At 35.0% G+C, this 22,518-nt stretch overlaps 2 protein-coding genes across 3 annotated transcripts; one reads left to right on the forward strand and one right to left on the reverse strand.

The window, feature by feature from the left end:
• Window positions 1-3,700: 3,700 nt before the first annotated feature.
• Window positions 3,701-12,396, forward strand: fgl2b (fibrinogen-like 2b). Its single transcript, XM_021470544.3, has 3 exons — window positions 3,701-3,926; window positions 6,554-10,353; window positions 11,359-12,396. Exons 2-3 carry the CDS (start codon window positions 6,714-6,716, stop codon window positions 12,060-12,062), a joined length of 4,344 nt encoding a protein of 1,447 aa, XP_021326219.2. The 5' UTR covers window positions 3,701-3,926; window positions 6,554-6,713; the 3' UTR covers window positions 12,063-12,396.
• Window positions 12,397-15,023: 2,627 nt separating this feature from the next.
• tmem60 (transmembrane protein 60) lies at window positions 15,024-19,233 on the reverse strand. 2 transcript variants are annotated; one of them, XM_073941993.1, is made up of 3 exons: window positions 19,074-19,233; window positions 16,659-17,111; window positions 15,024-16,520 (listed from the first exon to the last, which is right to left on the reverse strand). In XM_073941993.1, exon 2 carries the CDS (start codon window positions 17,072-17,074, stop codon window positions 16,670-16,672), a length of 405 nt encoding a protein of 134 aa, XP_073798094.1. In that variant the 5' UTR covers window positions 17,075-17,111; window positions 19,074-19,233; the 3' UTR covers window positions 15,024-16,520; window positions 16,659-16,669.
• Between the last annotated feature and the right edge of the window lie 3,285 nt (window positions 19,234-22,518).

The following is a 22,518-nucleotide window of genomic DNA, read 5'->3' on the forward strand; positions in this document are numbered from 1 at the left end:
CTTAGTGGTACATCAAAGGTACATATCAGTACCCAAATGCACCTAAAATGTACCTTTGAAGTACTAATATGGACTTTTCAGCTCCAAATATTTACCTTTTGAAAAGATACTGCCCCAGTGACAGCTCTTGTACCTTTATTTCTGAGAGTGCAGATTCAATAAAGATGTCTACAGGTCTTATACATAGCAGTCAACTGGACAAGATTGGTCGCTATAAATGTAGTGGTTTTGGATAGGTGTAAGGTGATTAACCTTTTAAGAAAATGACTATTTGTAGAATTTACTAACGCAGTTTGTTAGTAAAAAAATGACATACTTGTTCAACACTTTTTCATCATGGTACAGTTTTGATCCTTATACATCTACAATACCTGAGCATTCAGTGTTATTATGAATAAGATGAAAGTGTTTTTTTTTTTTAATGATCGTGTTGCAATTGTGTCGCTTTATTTTTAGTATATTTGTCCAAGTACCTAGTGCCTCGCAAGTCCTAAAAAAGTAGCCCAGCGTATCTCCAATTTATTCGGTGTACACTAGCCTATGCATTCATTTAAATTCACACCCTATCAAAGTGCACTTCATTTGAATCCTACATGTACACAGGCATTCACATTACTGGCCTAATGATATGTTGCCACAACTGTTACAACCCATACAACGTTTTTGTATTGTTTCATGCTAGTGTTGTACGAATGGAGGACATTTCTTTGCATAATCTCAACATACATGGCAACAGGAAACCTGCTCCTGTCAATTAAGAATTTTAGGTTGATATACACGTTTTATTCTGTAGCAGTTTTCCACCTCTATTCAAAAAATTTGTTTAAAGTATTATTTCATTTTTATGTTGTCATATGTGGTTTGTGACGAGAAAAAAATACGAGAAAAGAGAAAAGCCTGCCCCTCAGCATCCCCCTGATAAATTATGGTCCCATGGCAGTGTCTACAGGTGAATCCATTTTGTGAGTATTCCAGTCTGTTCTGTTTAGGAAGTTGGTCTTTGACAGCCCCAAGGCACATTTGCCACATTGTCCATAAAAAAAAAATAAAATAAAATAAAAATTCTTTTATGTTTGGTTTGATATCGTCATTTGGATTCTGATGTTGGCGTGATGTCATAATTGTGTATTTGCAAATGTACTGGAGGAGTTTGGGAGAGATCATGATACCGGGTTGCTCTCTCATGATCAAACATGAGCACAGAATCCAAAGAGTCAAAGAAATTTTAACTTCAATTGGCTTTAGTGAAAGGAAGTGGAGACACATGATCATCTGTATTAAAAAATAACAAAATGGAGGTGGCAAAAAAAAAAAAGTGCATGAACAAAATCATGCACATTTAAAGGTTTCTAATTTAGTTTCAATAGGAATCCATCTAAACTTTTTTTTTCCCACATAAGCTATAAAATTTTCAGCATAACATTTTCTATAACAGTGTTGCTGTGCTTTGTTTTAATATTTTGTTGTCTAATAGCCTACTCTGCTTTGATTGGTCAAATGGTCCAGTCTGTTGTAACTGGTCTACTGCTTACATTCACTGTTGGAAACCAAATGGCCGTTACCATATTTGGATTTCACTTGAGCAGTGATATGAATGGTAACAACTTTTTTACTGCATTAGTTGTTTTACCATATGACTTTAATCTTAATTTCTCTACTTTTGGAATTGCAAACAGTGCCTTCATAACATATTAACATCATAATCCAAACTTTTCCAGATCATTTAGCTACTGGCAATGAAGACTATAGACCGGTATTAAGCAAGAATCTATGTGCTGCAAGTAAAAATAGCTGACAACTTGTTTCTAACATAAAATTGGTTATTTTATTGTGGAGACTAGGCATGGGTTGATATAAGATTCTGACGGAATGATAACCGAGGATAAAAATATCACGGTTTCACAGTATGACAGTATTGTAATTACTGCTCTAAAATATATTCTATTTAAATGTCTGGGTTAAAATTCTAGGTCACACTTTATTTTGATGGTCTGTTTGTGGAATTTAAGTTACATTGCATCTACATGCCAACTAATTCTCATTAGATTATAAGTAGACGATTAGTTTAGGGTTAGTGTAAGTTGACATGTACTTGCACGGTTCATATAGTCAGTTAAATATCTGTTTAAAAGTGCAGTATCAACAGATATTAAGCAGACAGTAATACTCAAATGGACCATCAAAATAAAGTGTTACCAAAAAGTAAAACTTTTTTCCCCTTTGAACACCATATATTTCAGAAACTTTTAAATATTTTGGAGCAGTAAACACATAAGGCTAAATATTTCAAATGAACCATTGACTTCTGTCTTTGTTTGTTTCAAAATCACAGATTTCTTTGTAAATAAAAACAGCATATTTGGATATGTTTTCTGCTGGAGATACTGTTGTCCTAAAAAACCAAAAACAAATTTCAATAAAACATCTTACACATACCTTATGGTATAGTGGAAAATTTTGGCGGTTTTCAAACCTTGACTTTTCCAAACTGCCTTATACCTTGAAAACGGTTATCGTCCCATGCCTAGTGGAGACACAAATCATTTTTAGGTTAGCAAAAATCTATTTTACACACACATAAAAAGGGGGAAGGGCTTAATGTCTTAAGTTTAACATTATCATAATTTATTTTTTGCAAAGAAATTTGCAATTTAAGTGTCATCCTAAAAAAATATATATAGAGAGTAAGAGAGCAAAACAAAGTCTCTAAACATTTACATGTAAGATTAAAAGTTAGAAATTAGTCATTTCATTTTAAGGTTTTTTTTTTTTTTACAGGTAGGCTACATGCATAAATACAGTTCTCTAAATAATTAAATCCACAAAAAAAAACAAAATACTAAACAACCAAACCAAATTTTTACGAAACAATCAATTTTTTAACTGCTGCTTGAACACCATCAGATGATAAAGTTTATTTTGAGTTTTGGTGATTTTTGCAGATGTTATGCAGCAGCCGAAACAGATTGGTAATCAAAAATGAACTTGATTTGTTTGCAATCTACACTGATTCCCAAGATAAAAAGGTAATTGTTTGGCAGAGTAACTCTGCAGCTAACATGTGCTTTAAATTGCAGCGGACTTAATGCAGACTATGATGTCTTATGAATTCCAGCTGAAAATTAATCAGCTAAACTAAATTATTATCCAGCCTGTTATCAAAATGCTATAGATCAGTTCCTGACATTAAAAGTGCTAGTTTATGCCAAAAATTAAAACTCTGTCATCATTTAAACTTCATAGACTTTTAAGTCTCACAGTTTGTGATCTCTCATACTGCCTGCCTGACACCATTACCGCTCCCAAAATTTGATATGACATATTTATTACATAATAATTACTGTAATTCCAGACTTTCGTGCAGATCCGGCACGCATTTACAAAAGCAAACTGTTTCAATTGACTCCAAGAAGATCATCACTGAAAAACAAAAGTCAAGTTGTCGCCACAGTGAGAGGAATCTGTGCAAGCGTTAGCCAGCACTTTAATGAAGTCAAGGCTTTTGTAATGCAAACAATCGCTCTTGACGTTATCTGTTGTTGATGCACTGTAACCATCAACTCCAGATGTCCCCTCTACAGTCTGAAAATCTGGACAAAAGCCGGCAAATCACTTTCATTGGGTTTCCCACACAATTTGCCTCATTTGTGTTATATAACTGTTAGGAAAGAGGTTGAGTGCACTTGTCTGTTCTTGAATCACAATTACATAATAATCACTACCACAACATGCAGATGTGCTGGCGTAACGGTCGCTAATGTGGTACTCAAACCCATCTGACAGGTCAAATGTTTCTGTAAGATGGTTTATGGAAAAATTGGAGTGTTTACACAGACTGCGACACCGATGGGCTGAATCATCCCAGAGGGATTTCAGACCCCGACATCTAAAAGGGCACTGCACAATAACCGTCTTGTCCATAAATGGTGAGACTTGATTTGTGCTAATAAAACAGGGAGTTGAGTTATCATTTCTCTATTAAAAACTTGAGAAGCGAGCATTTTAAAGACAATCACTTCTGTCTGGAATCTGTAAACACTGGGATTTCAAAATATTAAGAGACAATTGGACGCAACAGTGTCCAGTCTTGCTTAACGCCTTGGACTATTAAAGCTTCAATGTTTATATGGTTGTTACAACATTTCTCGTAATGACATTTTTAGTTTGTTTTGAGATCGCCAAAACTCTTAAAATCAACATTTGAGTTGGCATTGTTAAAAAATTGTTTTTTATTTTATATCCCTTGTTTCAATGTGGGTATTCAAAACTATTTAAATGATTGTTCATTCATCGTTCATTCAGCCATCTTGGTAACCAAACTGCGGAACTATTTGTAGTCAAGCAATCTTTCAAAATGGGAAAAATAAACATGGTTAATAAATATGGTTGTTACAACATTTCTCGTAATGACATTTTCAGTTTGTTGTGGGATCACCACATCTCTTAAAACAAATATTTGAGTTGGCACTGTTAACAAAGGATGTTTTTCATTTTATATTCATTGTGTCAATGTGGGTATTCAAAACCCTTTAAACTATTTGTAGTCAAGCAATCTTTAAAAATGGGAAAAATAAACATCTCAGAATATGCTTGACTTAATGGCATGCAATTAAATGAGAAATATCCTGTCAACATTTATCATCACAGATGCTTCAGAGTTCATGCAGTATTATACTTCACAGCGGACGCCTGAAAACATTAATGTGTTTCCTAATTCTAAGGAAAAAAACAATAATTTTTAATTAAACATGTTTAAATTTGGCATGAAGCCAATAGTGTACTTTTTCTGTATGTTTTCTCGTGCCATACATCTGATTGACATGGTTTCTGAAATGAGAAAAAAATATAGGGTGGTGGATGATTAAGTCTATTGGAAACCGATTGGATTGCTGGAAGATGGTCTTTACTTTCAAAATGGAGGAAGATTTTAATTTTGGACTATTGTGCTTCATTGTTTATATGGTTGTTACAACATTTCTCCTAATGACATTTTCAAGTTGTTGTGGGGTCAGCACATCTCTTTAAAAATCAACATTTGAGTTGAGACTGTTAACAAAGAATGTTTTTCGCTTTATATCCTTTGTTTGGATGCGGGTATTACCAAAATCCTTTAAATGAAAGTTCATTCATTTTGATGTTTGGCAGCCATCTTGGTAACCAAACTGCAGATCTTTTTGTAGTCAAGCAATCTTTCAAAATGGGGAAAAATAAACATCTCAGAATATGCTTGACTAAATGGCATGCAATTAAATGAGAAATACCCTGTCAACAATATCATCACAGATGCTTCAGTCAGTGCAGTATTATACTTCACAGCGAAGCCTTAAAACAATAATGTGTTTTATGATTGTAAGGGAAAAAAAAACAAGATTTTGTGATTAAGACATGCTTAAAGTCGGCATGAAACAGAAGCTAATATTGTCCCTTCCCCACAAACGGACATTTGATTTGATGACATGGTTTTTGAAATGAGAAAAAAATATATATAGTGGTGAAAAATTTCATCTTTGGTTACTGATTGGATTGTTGGAAGATGGACGTTGCTAACAAAAAGGAGGAAGATTTGAGTCTTGGACTACTATGGATTCATGATTTGTATGGTTGTTACAACATTTCTCATAATGAACGTATTTCATATTTGTAAAAAAAAAAATTGTATTGTATAATTAAGACATGTTTAAATTAGAGCAACATAAACATATACCTTCAAAAAAATCCAAATACTTTGTTCACACAGCTTTGAATCTTCTGTGGCTTGGATGCATATGTCTGTGTGTGTGTGGCGTGTTGCTTTATTGGCAGGATGTTGGGAAGCTGCTGCCATCAGATTCTCGTGCATTTGCATATCTGCACATGTGAGAAAGGATATGACATATGCATAGAATGCATTGTATGTTCTAGATTAAAGACTGATCATAACTGGGATGGCTTTGATTAAATGTCAGGGTCAGCCAATGCAAATGACAAATCACATTCTGCTTAGTTCTGACACCCTTAAAAAGGGTTCAGTAACTGAAAACATATTAAACAGCAAATATTGGAACCCAGCTTAATAAAGTGAAAGTAACAATGACACAAATAAAAACCCAAACTTAAACCCCTAACCCAACAACGATTGTGCAAAAACACCTACAAAACTCAATTGGTGTGATCCAACAAGCGTGGGTTAAATAAAAATAGTGTAATAATTTGAAGACCCTAATTGAAAAAAAAATAATAATAACAAGATTGTATATCTTTGTGGCAACTGCAACATTGCACAAAAATCTGGATTTTTCTCCCTTTAAATTGTGACTACTTAAAAACAAGATATATTTACACTATAGTACTTGTAAAGAGATAAAGCATAACATGTTGTATGTTTAATACAAATGCATTTTGGTCTTGTGGAATTTGAAGATCAGATCACTCGTTAAGAGACATTTGCTATAAAAAGTCCTATGCAGTAACTAATTTATCCTGCTTTAAAATCTCAAGTTTTTATTTGTTTATTCATAATATACTCAACCAGTAATGATAGACAGTACAGAATGTATTTTGATCATTCTCATAGGAGGCTGCTACACTCCTCTGTTGAGAGTCATCACTGAGCATCGCCCCTCTCTGAGCTCTCACACTTCTATAAAGGGAGGTGGTCCTCCAGTCCCTCCTGTTCCTTCTCACTCATACACTTCTCGACAAATTGAACAGACCTGCTCACCACAAAGGACACAATGTGGTTTGCTGTGTTTTACATATGGGGAACCATCTTGGCATTTTCTGTATGTGACATCTGCCCAGAAACCTCTGAGGATGCTGCTTCATGGGTAGAACTGAAGCCCCAGAGACACTGCGGGGACGAGGAACACTTCTGCCCTTATCGACTCACCCTCCCTCCTCTCTCCATCCAGCTACCCAGGCCTTTTAGGGAGCTGGAAGAAATGGCTAAGGAGCTGCAGAACCTAAAGGAAGTTGTCAACCAGCTGAGAAGAGACTGCCAGGAATGTAAGGACAGGCACAGTGACAGGAGGGGTGGATGGACGGACCATAGTGACGAAGAGGAAAGGAGGTATCAAAGTCCAAGGCATAATATCAGTGTTAAGAACAAACCAAGTCCTGATGGAGAAAAAGTTGCTCAAATCTTCTCTTCAACCTTACCACAAGGAGACACATCAGAAAGTGAAGGAACCATCAAGGGGTTTGAGAAAAGGCCTAATCATTCAACACTGGAAGTTCAGGAATGGGATATTAAATCGAGGATTGATCTAAACCAAGGCACAACAGATCCAACATCGGAGATGAATAAAGATGTAAAAATATTTAACCCCTTACTTGAGGTATCTGAGGATATTTCAAAGGTGCCTACACCTTTAGGGACAGAAAGGGAACTAAAGCGCAGTGGATTAGCAGAACCCTCCCTTCCCGTAAAAAAGGATGATGTACAATTTGTAACCCATGTGAAACAACAGCCAAATGTTCTCAAGGATGGAGATGCTGGGAACGTCAGCGACATTCTGACAGTGAGAAGAAGAGTGCAGAATGTGCCTTATCAGGATAGATTAAGAGATCCTAACATAAGGACAACAGATTTAAGCACATCAGCAGTTAACAAAAAAGTTCAGAACTTTCCTGGAGGAGATAGACCATTGAGGCCAAGAGGTTCCTACATAAACAGTAGAGTTGTCAAAGTTAACAATGAAGACAGATTGAAGAACCCTGCTGTCATGAGAAAAACTAATCCACAAGTCGGGGAAACGATGGGTATGATTCAGCCAGAAGAGGCTGGATTTTCTCCAGCGAGGAGTGGCATTATGCGGGTAAAGGAAACTAGTCCTCATATAGCAAACACAAAATCTGGGACAATCAGAGAATCAAGTCCATTAACAGATGACCAAAACAAACAAGACTTCAGTAGCGTTTCTGGTCCCAAAACAGACGATAAACATGTAAGCCAAGTCCCTACAGTTAGAGAAGACAATTCAAGAAACATAAACATAACTGAGATTACAAGACTCCCAACAAATCTGAGGAAAGAAAAGCAAGGTGATGTGAGTCACACGGACACAAATAAATCGGACTTCAGTATTATGAATCAAGCTGGACAGCCAAACACAGTAAAAGAGGAAGAGAAGCACATTGGACTGAGTGAAAGTCTGGTAATTATTAGTAGCTCCGCTGTGAATAGAGAGGACTTGCCTTCCCCAGGAAGACAGGTGGAAATTGAAAAATATCTAAACCCAATCACAGAAAGTAATAATGGACAAATTGGTTCCAAAGTTTTAGATAAGGCTGACAGAACTCTTAATGCAGGGACAGTTAATCCAATGTCTCCAGATCTCACAGATAAGATACAGCCAGAAACGTTCATCGTAGGGACAATTGAGGAAATGGGTTTTAACTCGTTAAATGCAGAAACTCTAAAGATAGACATCCCAAGCCACAGTGAAGCTACATTTTCAGAAGATCTTGTGAAGCCCACTATAGTCCCAGCGGTAAAGAGCAAATCAAGAAATGGCAATGTGAGAATGACCAGTAGGTTTAAACCACCCGTGGGAGGCCACGGGGCAAGAAGATCTTCAATAACTCCACTCAAAGCTGTGCCAGAACAGCCTCAGAACGGCAAGAAAAACATCAGCATGACACATGAAGTGAGACAAGAACTAAAGTATGTAATGCCAAGACTTCTAAGCAACTCAGACACCACTGTTATTTCACCTACAGGCCCCAAACTGAGACCTAACATAACAAGTAAAACATCAGCAAACAGAAGTGTTGGGGAACCTTCAAAGTTGCCTATCCCAGTCAGAAATGGACATGTTCCCCGGAAAAATGTCTCTGGAATACTGAAACCAATTTATACAAGGAGGAAGCCAAACTTTCAAACTGAGATGAACACAAACAGAGGCATCAAGACAAAGGTAAGCACAAGGAATCAATTTTTTAGCCCCACTGGTGCAACACCTACTGTAAGAAGAGGTGAAATCAAACACATCCCGCAGGTAATAACATCAAATGTACTGGATAATCAGCAGTCGACAAATAACATTACAGAACCAAAATCACAACCAGAGTCTCAAAATCCAGGTGACATAAGAGATTTGGATAAGGTTCAAGAAGCTATGAACAGACCTGGAGACAACAGCGAGATTGTGTTGATCTCAAATAATGAGAACCGTTCACAGGATCCTAACACAATGCAAAGGGGCACATCAAATTCACCAGCTGGTGAAAAGGAAGGAAAGATCTTTAGTTTAGGAGGTGCCAGTATTAGTGGTCAAAATCCATCTGAAGAGGACAAAATCAGAAGTGGGAGGAAAAGGCCAACCACATCCACCTTAAAGAAAGAGTTACCCAAGGAACCAGGTGCATCTCAGTTTATAACATCGAATGTCTCTTTTACAGACATGGAGCATGGAGACAGTATGAAAAACATTCACACAGTGACTAACACACATGTTGAAAAGTCTAATAACCCCAGTCAGGATACACCCAGAAGTTTTGAAAATACTGGACCAGCACCAAATGTGAGGTCAACCGTATTGCATAATCTCTGGATTAAAAACAACAATACAGAGTCAAAATCCCCTCCAATCTCTCAAAATGCAGCTAATGTGCAAGATTTGGATCAGGTTCAACAAGGTAAAACCCATGTTAGAGACAATAGTGAGGTTGTGTTGATACTTAACACTGAGAATAGTGAAGAGGATCCAAACATACAGCAAAGTGGAGGATCTAATGTTCCTACTAGTGGAACAGAACGCAAAACATTTAGTTTGGGAACAGCTGATAAATTGGAAAGAGGAAAAAAAGGGACAAATACACCAACCCTGAAGAAGAAAGAGTTATTTAAGGATCCGGGTACAACACAATTCATAAACTCAACAGTTTCTTTTACAGACATGCAGCACAGAGATAGTACAAAAAACACTGGTTCAGTGACAAATGCGCATGTTGAAATGCCTAAAAACGTCAGTCGGGATACACCCATTAGTTTTGAAAGTATAGGAGCAACAAAAGAACTGGAACATATTAAGCTTAATAAAGACAGAGTGGATGAAATCCCTGAAGATGTATTATCTAACCCAAACACTGTGGACACAGCCAATGGTTATAGTGGAGAGAAGTATGCAATTCCAGTTGTTTTGGAAACGCTTACAAATACTGAAGAAATCAAGGGCTCAAAAGTTTTCTCACTTAGCCCTGAGGACACAGCTGAGGGATTTAAATCCCATGCAGTCAGCGATGAGGTAACAGAGAGAGAGAAAGCAGAAAACAAAATCCACAGCACCTGCCTTGGTAATTGTAACACTACATCAACTCCACACTCACAACCCAGTACAAGCCAGACCAGGACTCCATTGGCCCCTGAAAGAGGTGAGGAATTTTCTTACCCAACACATGTTCTTAATGTTTATTTAAAACATTTCAACCAAGTTGAAGGAGTATTTGCTCTTAATTCACACTCAAAAAAGCACTCCAGAGTGTTTGGAGAATGGCAGCAGTGCATGTTTATTTGACACGAAGCTTACGGTATAGTGGAATAAGTCACTGTGACACTTTGTATAGATTGCACCAAAGGTTTCAGGAGAGTTCAAATAGGGACACCTCTTTAAAAACAACCACAGGTAAAGGGAACTCAGACAAACATTACAAAGAATCCTGTGACCCCACAATTTATCTTGGTAGTGTGATAGGATTGCACATTATCCATAACAGGGATAAGTGGACTTGGATCGTCATCTGAATAGCAGATGTTGTGGTTTTTGTGAAGAGGACCAGCTGTGGGCGTCGTCTTTTGTCTGATGTATCAGGATGTGGTGTCTTTGTTGAGCTTGAGTAAAGGTTCAAAAGCTCAAACAATTTTCAGCAATGCATAATTAATTACAGACAATACTGTGCATTTACTCTTGTATTGACTGGAGACCAAAATTTATCTTAGTGTTGCTTAATGTAAACTTATGAAACAATGAACAAATAAATCCCGGCGGTCAAAACAAAACCCTCTAAAATATTAAGTTTAGTCCAGAGCGCAGCTTTGTTGTTGATGCATCATCTTCTTTCTGCTTTTATTTAAAAATTCATATGATCCAGAGATTCATCTGAATGTTTATTTTTCCAATTTCAAACCTATTGGATTTATTTGTACTGAACTTTCCGCAATGTTTCCACAAAGTATTTCGTGAAGCACTTTCACAAATAAAAATGCTTTTGTAAATGTAAACAGCTCCTCTAGTTGTAACATGACAACAGCAAAGAAACTCTCCCTGTAAGACATGCACATAAATATAAGCATGGAGATTTATGTTGTTTACACACGGTAATAGCATATTTCTTTAACAGTGGGGTGAGGTAACCTCAAATTATTTTTATGATCCACAGAAAAAAGACCTGCTCAAGACTGTGCTGATTACATTACGAAATCTCGAAGGAATGGTGTATACAGAGTAACGCCGCGACCAAAAAACACTACATTTCCTGTTTTCTGCGACATGGCGTCCTCTGGCGGAGGTTGGACGTTGATTCAACATCGCTTTGATGGTAGCACAAGTTTTAATCGCACATGGGACGAGTACAAGAATGGATTTGGGAAACTAATAGGAGAGTTCTGGCTTGGCAATGACAAGATTCACTTGCTGACAAAGGCGAAAAACATGTCATTGCGAATTGAAATTGAAGATTTCGAAGGGATCAGAGAATACGCCCAATATGACCACTTCTACATAGCCAATGAGAGCCAACAATACCGCCTGTCCATAGATGGCTACTCGGGTACAGCTGGCAATGCCATGCAATTTAGCAAAAAGTACAACCATGACCAGAAGTTCTTCACCACTCCGGACAGAGACAATGACCAGTATCCCTCAGGAAACTGTGGAGCCTATTACAGCTCAGGCTGGTGGTTTGATGCATGCATGTCTGCAAACTTAAATGGGAAATATTATCAATCAAAGTACAAAGGGGTACGTAATGGAATATTTTGGGGTACATGGCACAACATTACAATGGAATATTACCCAACTAATGAAAGACAATCATTCAGGACTGTTAGAATGATGATAAGACCTACAAACTATGCAAACTAATACGAATAACAAACAGAACTAAATTAAGCTATCTTTTGAATCATAAAGTAACTGCTGCAATAATATCAGATTTCAGTGTGGTGTCAGAAAATTGTTTTAGTAAATATGTTGTTTAATAAGCTGTAAACATAAGCATTGATATACAAAACTGAGCACTTTTGTGATGCTTCGAAAATACTGTAGTGCATAAACAATAAAAACATGCTTTTACAGATTTAGCTGTTATTTTGTATATTGTATTTTTTTTTTTTAATTCTGGGGCAGTCCATGACTGTTTATGCTCTTTTTTTCCAATGCAAATATTTTACGTTGAATAAAAGCATCTGTAATTTTGTTTGTTTTATCATTATTAAATTTTTTAATGGAAACTAAGTGCTATTTTCCATCATTATAAGTCAAAAAGGGGTTTCAAGCATTTTTTTCTTTTAAATAAAAATGTGTCCTATTTAATTGTTTAAAAAAAACAAAACACTATTAGACATTTTTACAGAAGAAACCTACAAAAAAGTCATTGAGTTAAACAAAAAAATCGTTACAGGCATATTTAGATCAAGAATGATTCAATAACATTAAAATAATTTGAAATATTCACACTTAACCAATATTCTTCTAACCAATGGGTTTTACTTTTGCCTATTTGTCAAGATGTTTTTAATACATAAAATATATACTCTGGTCATTTTTTAAAGGTCAGAATAAGCCAGATTAAGTTTGCGGTTTCAGTTTTACATAAATATGTGTTATGATAATGAGGATGGAACTTGCTTTATGTATGTATAGATTTTCTTTTTTAGACACTATAATTGCATTTATATTATAGGTGGGCACAGATTAATTTTTTTTATTGAGATTAATCTCACTGTAATCTTGGAATTCATCTAGATTAATCTAAGTGTTAAATGTGCGTTACCCAAAAAATGACTCGATAGAAGTCTTTGAGAATGGGTTTCCCAAGCCAGGTGGCGCATTAGACCAGGGGCTTAACTGATCTACTATGATAATTGGTAATGAAAATAAATTATGTTCAAAAGATGTACTTGTATTTACTGTTTTTTTAGTTAAACATGAATTTTGAACTGAAGGCCTACATAATCTCCAAAACAGCAAACTTTAATCACCTTAATCCAACAAAAGTCATAATTGAACTAAACAGAAATGGAATTAAGACATGTGGAGTTTGCATATATTAGGGGCGTTATTGAAGTAAACACTGCAATCAAACTATTACCATCATGTAGGCCATATTTTACCACAAGATCCACACAGGTGGCTGTCAGTAAAAGACCACACACACACGCACGCACGCACACAGTGAAATGCAGTTTTTTTTTTTCATTTGGCGTGGGTTATTAACTTCCATAACACTCCTTACTCCTTATTTATTTGTGTCTAATACCCCAGTTTGTCACGGGAGCATGAATGAAATATTCATGAGTTAAAATGAAACTCCCAAACTCCAAAATTACAGGAAACTCTTACATGAAAGCACTAAGTCAAACATAGTCAGTAGTGTCTTCAAAGCAAGTGGAAGATTCAGAAGGACACTTTTTTTTTTTTTTGTCAGAGGGCCCACCGGTCAGGTATACATCTGCGCTAAAATATATATATATATATATAAATATAAAAATAAATTTTGTATATGTAAAATTCATGCAGACACTGAAATGGGGTACTGACCCATAGGTGCAAACCCCAACAAATGCATCTTTTACAGTAGAACCTTTTTAAAAGTTTAATTTTTAATTTCAGTAGAAATAAATGGGAATAATAACTTGCTTCAATTTACCTTCGGCTAACAGAATTTATTAAATGTCAACAATGAAAGAAAACAACAGCACAGATATTTAAGTATGTACTGATTTTCGACACGTGATTACAGCTTACATTATGGGTTATGCTTCGCAGCTGAAACAAGTGATTTAAAAAGAATATGTTTGGGCCACAAATACTCATCATCTGTAGTGAAAACTGATTGAGAGGTACATCCTCATTACTATTCCAGTTGGTATTTTAAACCCACATTAGTATCGCAAGCATAACTATGGCCAAAGCACTTTTGATTTTGTGTTTTGTCCCAACGAATTACTTTCTCTTTGTATTCTGTACAATATATTAAGATTTTACACATCATAACATTCCTTCAGAAAAATGTTTTGAGTTTTTGTATTATTCGTGATCTGCTTAAAGTTATTTGCTAATTGTAATAATTTGCAAGTTTTCAAATACATTTCAAAGACTGCTTACAATTGTAAATGACTCATTCATGACTATTCAAAATAAAAGTTTGCATTTACACGTGTGCTGTGTATATGTATTGTAGCATAAATTTTTTGAGAGCATAGGGATTGAGCCAATTTTAGCTTGTTCTCATTTAATTTTGTTAAATACAAACATACATAAAATACAACAGACTACAAAATAAAAATATTTACATATATTTTCATATCTAAGCTAAAATATTTTACATATAAACATATACAAGCATCTGTGCATTTATATATTTATAACCTGTGTTGGGGTAACACATTAAAAGTAACATGCGTTACGTAAAAATGCTACTTTTTTTAGTAACGGGTAAAGTAACACATTACTTTAAAAATAAGTAATAATATTTAAGTTACTTTTTAGATTAATTAATACACTTTTAACAAATAGTATATTTATAGTATATAGTATATTTAATAGTATATACATGTAGAATTACACTTAATGGAAAAATTAGCTCAACGTGGAAACAGACAAAAACCATAATGGCAGAGCCTTACATTTCTGTAATGGAAGTTCTCATTATTTTGAACACATGGAAGAAAAGAGGATTATAGTCTCAATGGAAAAAAAAAAAAAAGTAATGAAACTAGATACATTTTTGGGGGGAGTAACTCAATATTGTTATGTATTACTTTCAAAGGTAACTTTCCCCAACACTGTTCATAACAAATATGCACAGCACAAACATATATTATGTAAATACAATTTTTAATTAATGTTTTGACTGCATTCATTTCTAAATTTGCATCTTTTGAGCCCTGATGTATTGACAATTTCTCCACATAAAGCCATGGTCACACTGCACTTTTCTCTCCATAGACTTTCATTCACACGCAAGGAAATGCAGAAGACCAAAAACAAAAGCTCATGTGTCAAGTTTCGAAGTTTCTTGCATTACAAAGTTCAAGCTTGGTTCAAGCTCTGACCTGTGAATTGACCTCTCAAGTACACAAATGTAAAAATATGCAGCATTTGCTCATTTTTATAATGTCAAATCATCTTGTAACAATAATCAATATATCATATATAACTTATTGCAAAAAAAATATTTATAGCCCAAACATAATAACCAAATTCTAGCAGCATTTTAGCTGATTGTGCAACATCTTTATCTCTATTGGAGGTATCAGTATGGTTAAAAAAACACAACATTTACAATAAGTTACTTAAGCATATTTTCATGTGGGTTAATGACAACTGAAAATAAATCTGGTAGCAAATAATTGCAGCCTTTTTTACTTTTTACCTTGCCATTTTTTGTTCAAATTTCAAGATTTCACATTAGATATTGCTTGATACTAATAGCAGGTTTGGCATGCTGTCCTGGGAGAGAACCCAGAGCTAGGAGATAACTGAGCCCAGGGTTCCCGCCTGGTCATTAAGTATATAAGAAGATGATGGGGGTAGATGAAGTGGATGGGGGATTCTTCAAAAACAAAAGGTAAGTAAGATAAAATGGGCTATTTTATTGTAGGTCTGGATTAATCTGATTGTTTTATTGATGATTGCTAATAAGAGAGCATCAATGTGATCAAAATGGTAATAATATTGTTTATCGCAATATATTTTGGTGCGATATATCATACAACAAAAAATGAATATCGTGACAGGCCAAACCGTATGACTGATTTTCAAATGCGTGAACTCTGCTGTGACCACGGCTTAACTCTAGAGATATCGGAAATTTATGATACCTGTGCACTTTACTGACCATAAAAAATAAATATGCATCTTTGAATCACGAAGATGTTGTTGTTTATTTTATTACTATTATCATTCATTCATTTTCTTGTTAATACTATTAATATTTACACAATCTGTACAAGATGAAAACAAATATTGTAAACATATTATGCAAGTTCTGCAACGCAAAACATAAATATACGATAAAGAAAGATTTATAAATATATACACCATCATTCTAGAACATACGTTTCTCCTGCTAATAATCCATGTCTTGTTACAGTACTATTTAGGACAAAAAACAAACGCAAACAGTGTGTTTGCATGCAGCACATCAACTGTCTTTTTTGATTGATCTGTGTTTAACCTAAACGCAACAAATATTGAGCTCAACAATTAGTCATTTCTGTCACCTGAGTGTAAACTCACCACTGAGCCAAAAGTTGTAAACCTCCCTGCCTCCCTGTCAACATCAAAAAGCAGAATATTCAGCTTCACTTCCTGTGCCTGAAATAAACAAGCAGTTCCTGTTAAAGAGTTTTACACAGCTGTACATTCTTGTCCATTATATATCCCCTTTTTCATGAATAAAAACTACTTTCAAGATGATTTAACTCCTGAAAAATACAGGCTTCCAGATAATACCGTTCCCGAGTTCAGTCTCTTCTGAAGTGAAAAACGTTGAATCCCAGTTCCACCATAGCACCGATGAGCAAACCCCATAAAGGAATGCACACCGAGCTCACCATGATGTCCATTAGGCTTTCTAATTTGGCACAAAGCGTCAGACAGAAGGCCAGTTTTAGCAGCATGGCGATAAGATACCAAACGCGCTTCTTCAAGTTCTCCGCTCCATTGCGAGGGTCGAAGCCTGGTTTGCATCGACCGGCCATTTTGACAATGAGCATGAGGAGCAGGATCAGATCGAAGGTCCAGATGGGAAGGAAAATGAGGAACCAGCTCCAGTCGATCTTCCGGTCCAACTTGAGGACCAGCATGATGAGGAAGATGAGGGTGAAGATCCATGTCAGGAGGACTCTCTGTGCAAGGGACATGTTCATTTGAAATGCTGGCCGAAGGGCACAGCAATGAGCTGATCTGAGGAGAGACACAGCAGATGTTATTATGAGTGTTGTGTGACAGAGAGTTCATTTTATTTGATCTTTTAGGATCATCATGCTGCTGTTTAATAAGAAAAGATGTTAAAATACATAAATTTAAGACACTATTAGTACCGATTAAAATCAAGTGAGCTTACGATTATAAATATCTAAACAAATGAACACAAATATCTGTTAATGGTAGGGCTGCAAGATTGACATTGAGATACTTTGTTTTGCTGCAATATATATTACGATATAAAAATATTTTTATCAGATGATATGAATAGCTACATTCGGGAAGATTTTATTAGACAGACTGGGGTGATCAAGTCTTTGTTATGCAGTGCATCTACATAAAATTTAATAAATCGCAAGGATACATAAGTACAAGAAAAAAAGTTAAACAGTGGTGACCTGGGGAGTCAAACAATATTTAAATATAGAAACTGAACAATCAAACTTGGAATAACACAGTCATCATTGTGTAAATAATTTTATAAAATAATATTTAATAATATGTTTTAATCTTTAATAAAGAATCTAATACTGCAATGTGACACACATTGCAAAATCAATGCTCAAACGAGCAATGGGTTAATGGGTTTAGAAATAAAAGATATTTGTTCTTGTTCAAATATATTTTTATCTAACAATTGCATACATGTTTGTTTCATTTGTTAAATAACGGTTGTTAACCTTAGAGACATATAAAATGGTTTACACTTGAAGAAACACTCTTACAGGCGCCGCAGTGGCGCAGTAGGTGGTGCTGTTGCCTCACAGCAACAAGGTCACTGGTTCGAGGCTCAGCTGAGTCAGTAGGCATTTCTGTGTGGAGTTTGCATGTTCTTCCTGCGTTCGCGTGGGTTTTCTCCGGGTACTCTGGTTTCCCCCACAGTCTAAAGACATGCGGTTCAGGTGAATTGGGTATGTTAAATTGTCCGTAGTGTATGTGTGTGTGAATGAGAGTGCACGGATGTTTCCCAGAGATGGGTTGCAGCTGGAAGGGCATCATATGCTGGATAAGTTGGTGGTTCATTTCAATGTGGCGAATAAAGGAACTAAGCTAAAAAGAAAATGAACGAATGAATGAATGAAACACTCTTACATTTGAACATAATAAATATTTTGTTAAAATAATATAATAAAGATTAACTAATAATAATGTTATTAAATTGGTGACAAACAGAGAAAAGATTAATAAACAATACTTATTTATTACTAATATTTATTTATATAATAAACAAAATATAATGAATAAAATTTGTTTTATTATTAACTCCTATATATTTTTAAATAAATTCATCAATTTAATACTGTATGCTCCACGTTTAATACAATCTAAATCAGTAAAGCCTGAAACTTGAAAATTGCAACAATGTTTCATGCTAATCGTTTTTTTGTGAAGATTTTATTTTACAAAGTGAAAACTGCTGAATTTATTTACTTAGAATTCTTTTTTTTTTTTTTTTTTTTGATTTACAAGACAGTTCATTTCCATTAAACATTGCTTAGCATGAAAATTTATTGGGACACTTGATTTTCTCATCTTAACAAAGTAAAAACACATTTTACTATTATAATTTTGAGAAGTTATATAATAAAAGTAAATTTACTCTTACTGTTACATTTAATCCAACGTGTTATTTGCTGTTTCTACGCCAATTTTCATTTCGGTGTGGCTCGTTGTCAAGCGTTTCTTCAGATGTAAACCGTTTTAGTTGCTTCTAATGTGGATTTAACAACCTATCAACCAATATCTGACATATAAAACAAACACACATGCTGTCTAACCAATAAACAACATTTAGTTTATTTATACGTGATTTATATTGACTGTCCCATCCTGACAGATTTTCAAAATCTAGCTGTCCACTACTAGCACACAACTAGCATAGACAAACCAGACTGATTTATGTGTGTATAAAAGCAAACCGGCGGAAAAGTGAAGGCTTACCGATGATGAAGACACCCCGGCTGGACTTCTTGTTAGAGAAATGTAAGTTTAAAGCCGATATTCCTTTCCAGAACTGTGTGTGTTTGAGCGCTGCTACACACCAGACGCTTCAAAACAACTTCTCACGAAGGACCAAGTTGGCGTGTACGCAGCGCTACCTGCCGGTCTGGATGACACGTATTAACAGTTTAAAGCAGTGGTTCCCAACCTGGGGTCCGCGCCCCCCTAAGGGGGGCGCCAGAGTTCACAGGGGGGGGCGCGGGAGAGGATAAGTATTGAGGTAAAAAAAGGCATAAAAATGGTCCACTATTATAAAGGGCTTTGCAATTAATCGAAAATCCGATTTAGATTTCGGTTTCAAACGATTATAAAAAAGCATTAATGGAGATAAATGATTATTGCATCATATTTCGCCACAGTTGTACACGTGTTGCTCTTAAAAGCGCGAAAGAGCTTATGTGTGTGTGCAGCACGATCACCCAGTCAGAAGCATGTGGCCGGTCAGCATTCACTCTCATTCACACACTGAGACGAGCAGAGGAGCGCAGACATCTAAAGTCATCTTAACGTGAACGCTTTAATGGTCAAATAGGTGTCAAAACGCGGTGTTTAGTGATTATTTACATTAACCCTCATTTGTGTAATAAACAAACGAGTTGAGGATCAAAAGACGTGAAAGAGAAACCATTAAAGATACAGCGCGCTATAATCCTTCTGCCGCCTGTTTTTATCATTATTAAACAAACATAACGAGAAAACCCTCGCTGCTCTTGACTGAAGGAATGCTGAAGCTAAAGTGTTTTTCTTACAGTGAAGATGCTTAAAGCACAGTTTGCTTCATATTTTTATTTTATTCTATTGTATTTATTTCTCCTTCCTTTGCAGGGTGGAAAATAACGTATGTATACAGTTGAAGTCAGAATTATTAGCCCTCTTGAATATAAGCAAACCTTTTCCTGCCCAATTTCTGTTTCATATAAAGAATATTTTATTAACTTATTTCTGAACATAATAGTTTTGATATCTCATTTCTAATTACTGATTTCTTTTTGTCTTTGCTATAATGACAGCACATAATATTTTACTAGATATTTTTCAAAATACAAGCATTCAGATTAAAGTGCAGTTCAAAGGCTTAATTAGAGTAATAAGGCAAGTCATTATAACGGTAGTTTATTCTGCAGACAATCAAAAATATATATTGCTTAAGGGGGCTAATAATATTGACCTTAAATTGGTTTCAAAATATTTAAACCTGTCTTTATTCTAGCTAAAATAAAACAAATAGAAGAAAAAATATTATAGGAAATTCTGTTAAAATTCCTTGCTCTGTTAAACATAATTTGGGAAATATTTATAAAAAAAAAAAATCTCAGGAGCGCTAATAATTTTGACTTTAACTGGCAATGGTTTTGAATAATCGTGATTACAATTATGACCAAAATAATCGTGATTATGATTTTTCCCAAAATCGAGCAGCCCAAAAAATAAAAAATAATCTAAACACATGCTTAAAATTCCAACATAATAGTGAAAATAATTAAAATAAATAAATTTAAATTTTGCTCACTCGGGCAATCTGCTTGTCAACGTGTCGTAAAGGCAAAATCAAAACAAAAATGGCAGACAAACGTAAATGCAGTGATTCTTCAGAGGCGAAGAAAAAGATTAGACAGTATGACAAAGCCTACCTAAATTTTGGTTTTATTGTAGGCCAAGACAAGTTAAAACTGATTAATTAATATTTTCTATACATATTACTATATATTAATATTACACAAACACACACACACACACACACACACACACACATATATATATATATATATATATATATATATATATATATATATATATATATATATATATATATATATACACACACAGTACATATGTGTGTGCGTGCGTGCGTGTGTATTTATATGGTGGGGGGGCTCCAGTGTTTGTATATGTTTATAGGGGGGGCCCCAAAGAAAAAGGTTGGGAACCACTGGTTTAAAGGGTCAGTTCACCCACAAATGAAGATGGTTAATAACTTTCTTTCACATCGTTCCAGTTCCCTGAGAAATTATTTCGTTATTTTAAATGATATCCGAGAGCTCTCTTCCTCCATAAAGAGCAACGGTTGATGTTTAAGATCCAGACAGGGAGCCAAAAACATTGTCAAAATTTTTACTGGTTCATAGATTCAGTGATATCAGCGGTTTAACTGTAGTCATACAAAGCTCCAAGAACACAGCGCCTAAAAAAAATAATAAAATAAACAGTAAAAAAAACAACTGTGGTGACCAAAGAAATTGATTATTTGTTCATCTTAAGGGTGGTTTACCTCTGCGTCGAGTGATCGCCGTGGCCCATGGCACATGCTTTGCATGTAACCGTGCATTTATACTTTGTGCTGTTTGCTAGGCCGGATTAACCAATGGGCATTATGGGCACAGGCCTAGGGGCTTGTGCGCACTTGGGGCCCCTGTGAGCGGGGGGAAAAGCCGATTTTGGAGTGTCTATTTAGGCTAAATGCAAATAGCGCACCTCGTTGGAATAAGCTAATAGAGTGATTCCCGCCCCTCACTGTTTCATTAACAGAGACTGGATTGGAGAGGTGTTATCCAAATTATATATATATATATATATATATATATATATATATATATATATATATATATATATATATATATATATATATATGATTTGGATAACATATATGTAAAAAAAAAATTTATGTTATAGTTTAAACATCTTGTGGAATAACACTGACTGTCAATCAAAAAATAAAAACAATTAAAAAACATTAAAACTCATTTTATTGTTATTTTCTGGGGGGAAAAGCTTAAAATTAAAATGTCTCTTGTTTGAAATAATTTGTTAGAAAATGTTATCACACATATAAAAGCAAAAAACTTAATTACCAAAACTCCTACCTATTAATTCTAGACAAACTGTTTTTAAATATGTATAACATTTAATGGCTTTTCTGTGTTTAATAGAAGCTGTAATAACCTTTTAATTCTTTATGTGCTTTTGGAAATGGATCTTCGCAATCCCCAATTAGATTAAATAATTGAACATTTTACTCTCATTTCGTGCATGCTTAATATCCAAATGAAGTGAATAGTTAACTTATCACTAAAAGCACCCATAAAGTCTTTATACAGCCTCAAGATGGCACTGTTTCACTATTTTAAGTTGTTGAACAGCATATATGGACTGTGCAAACTGTTCCTCAGTTACTTTAACAAGATGCAACTCCTCTAAAAACCTAAATATAAAGTGTTGTATCCTTAAATAACAGGAATGGAATATTGCTTTAAATTCAACCAAAATCTCCTTTTTTAAAAATCTTAAATGTGTCAATGTTATTGTTAATTCTCTTAAAATTGAAAATTCTGTGAGCATTTACCCACCATTGATTTGTCCAATTTGACATGTTGAATTAAAAAGAAGA

The sequence above is a fragment of the Danio rerio genome, chromosome 25, assembly GCF_049306965.1.
Source record: "Danio rerio strain Tuebingen ecotype United States chromosome 25, GRCz12tu, whole genome shotgun sequence".
NCBI classification, from domain to species: Eukaryota; Metazoa; Chordata; class Actinopteri; order Cypriniformes; family Danionidae; genus Danio; species Danio rerio.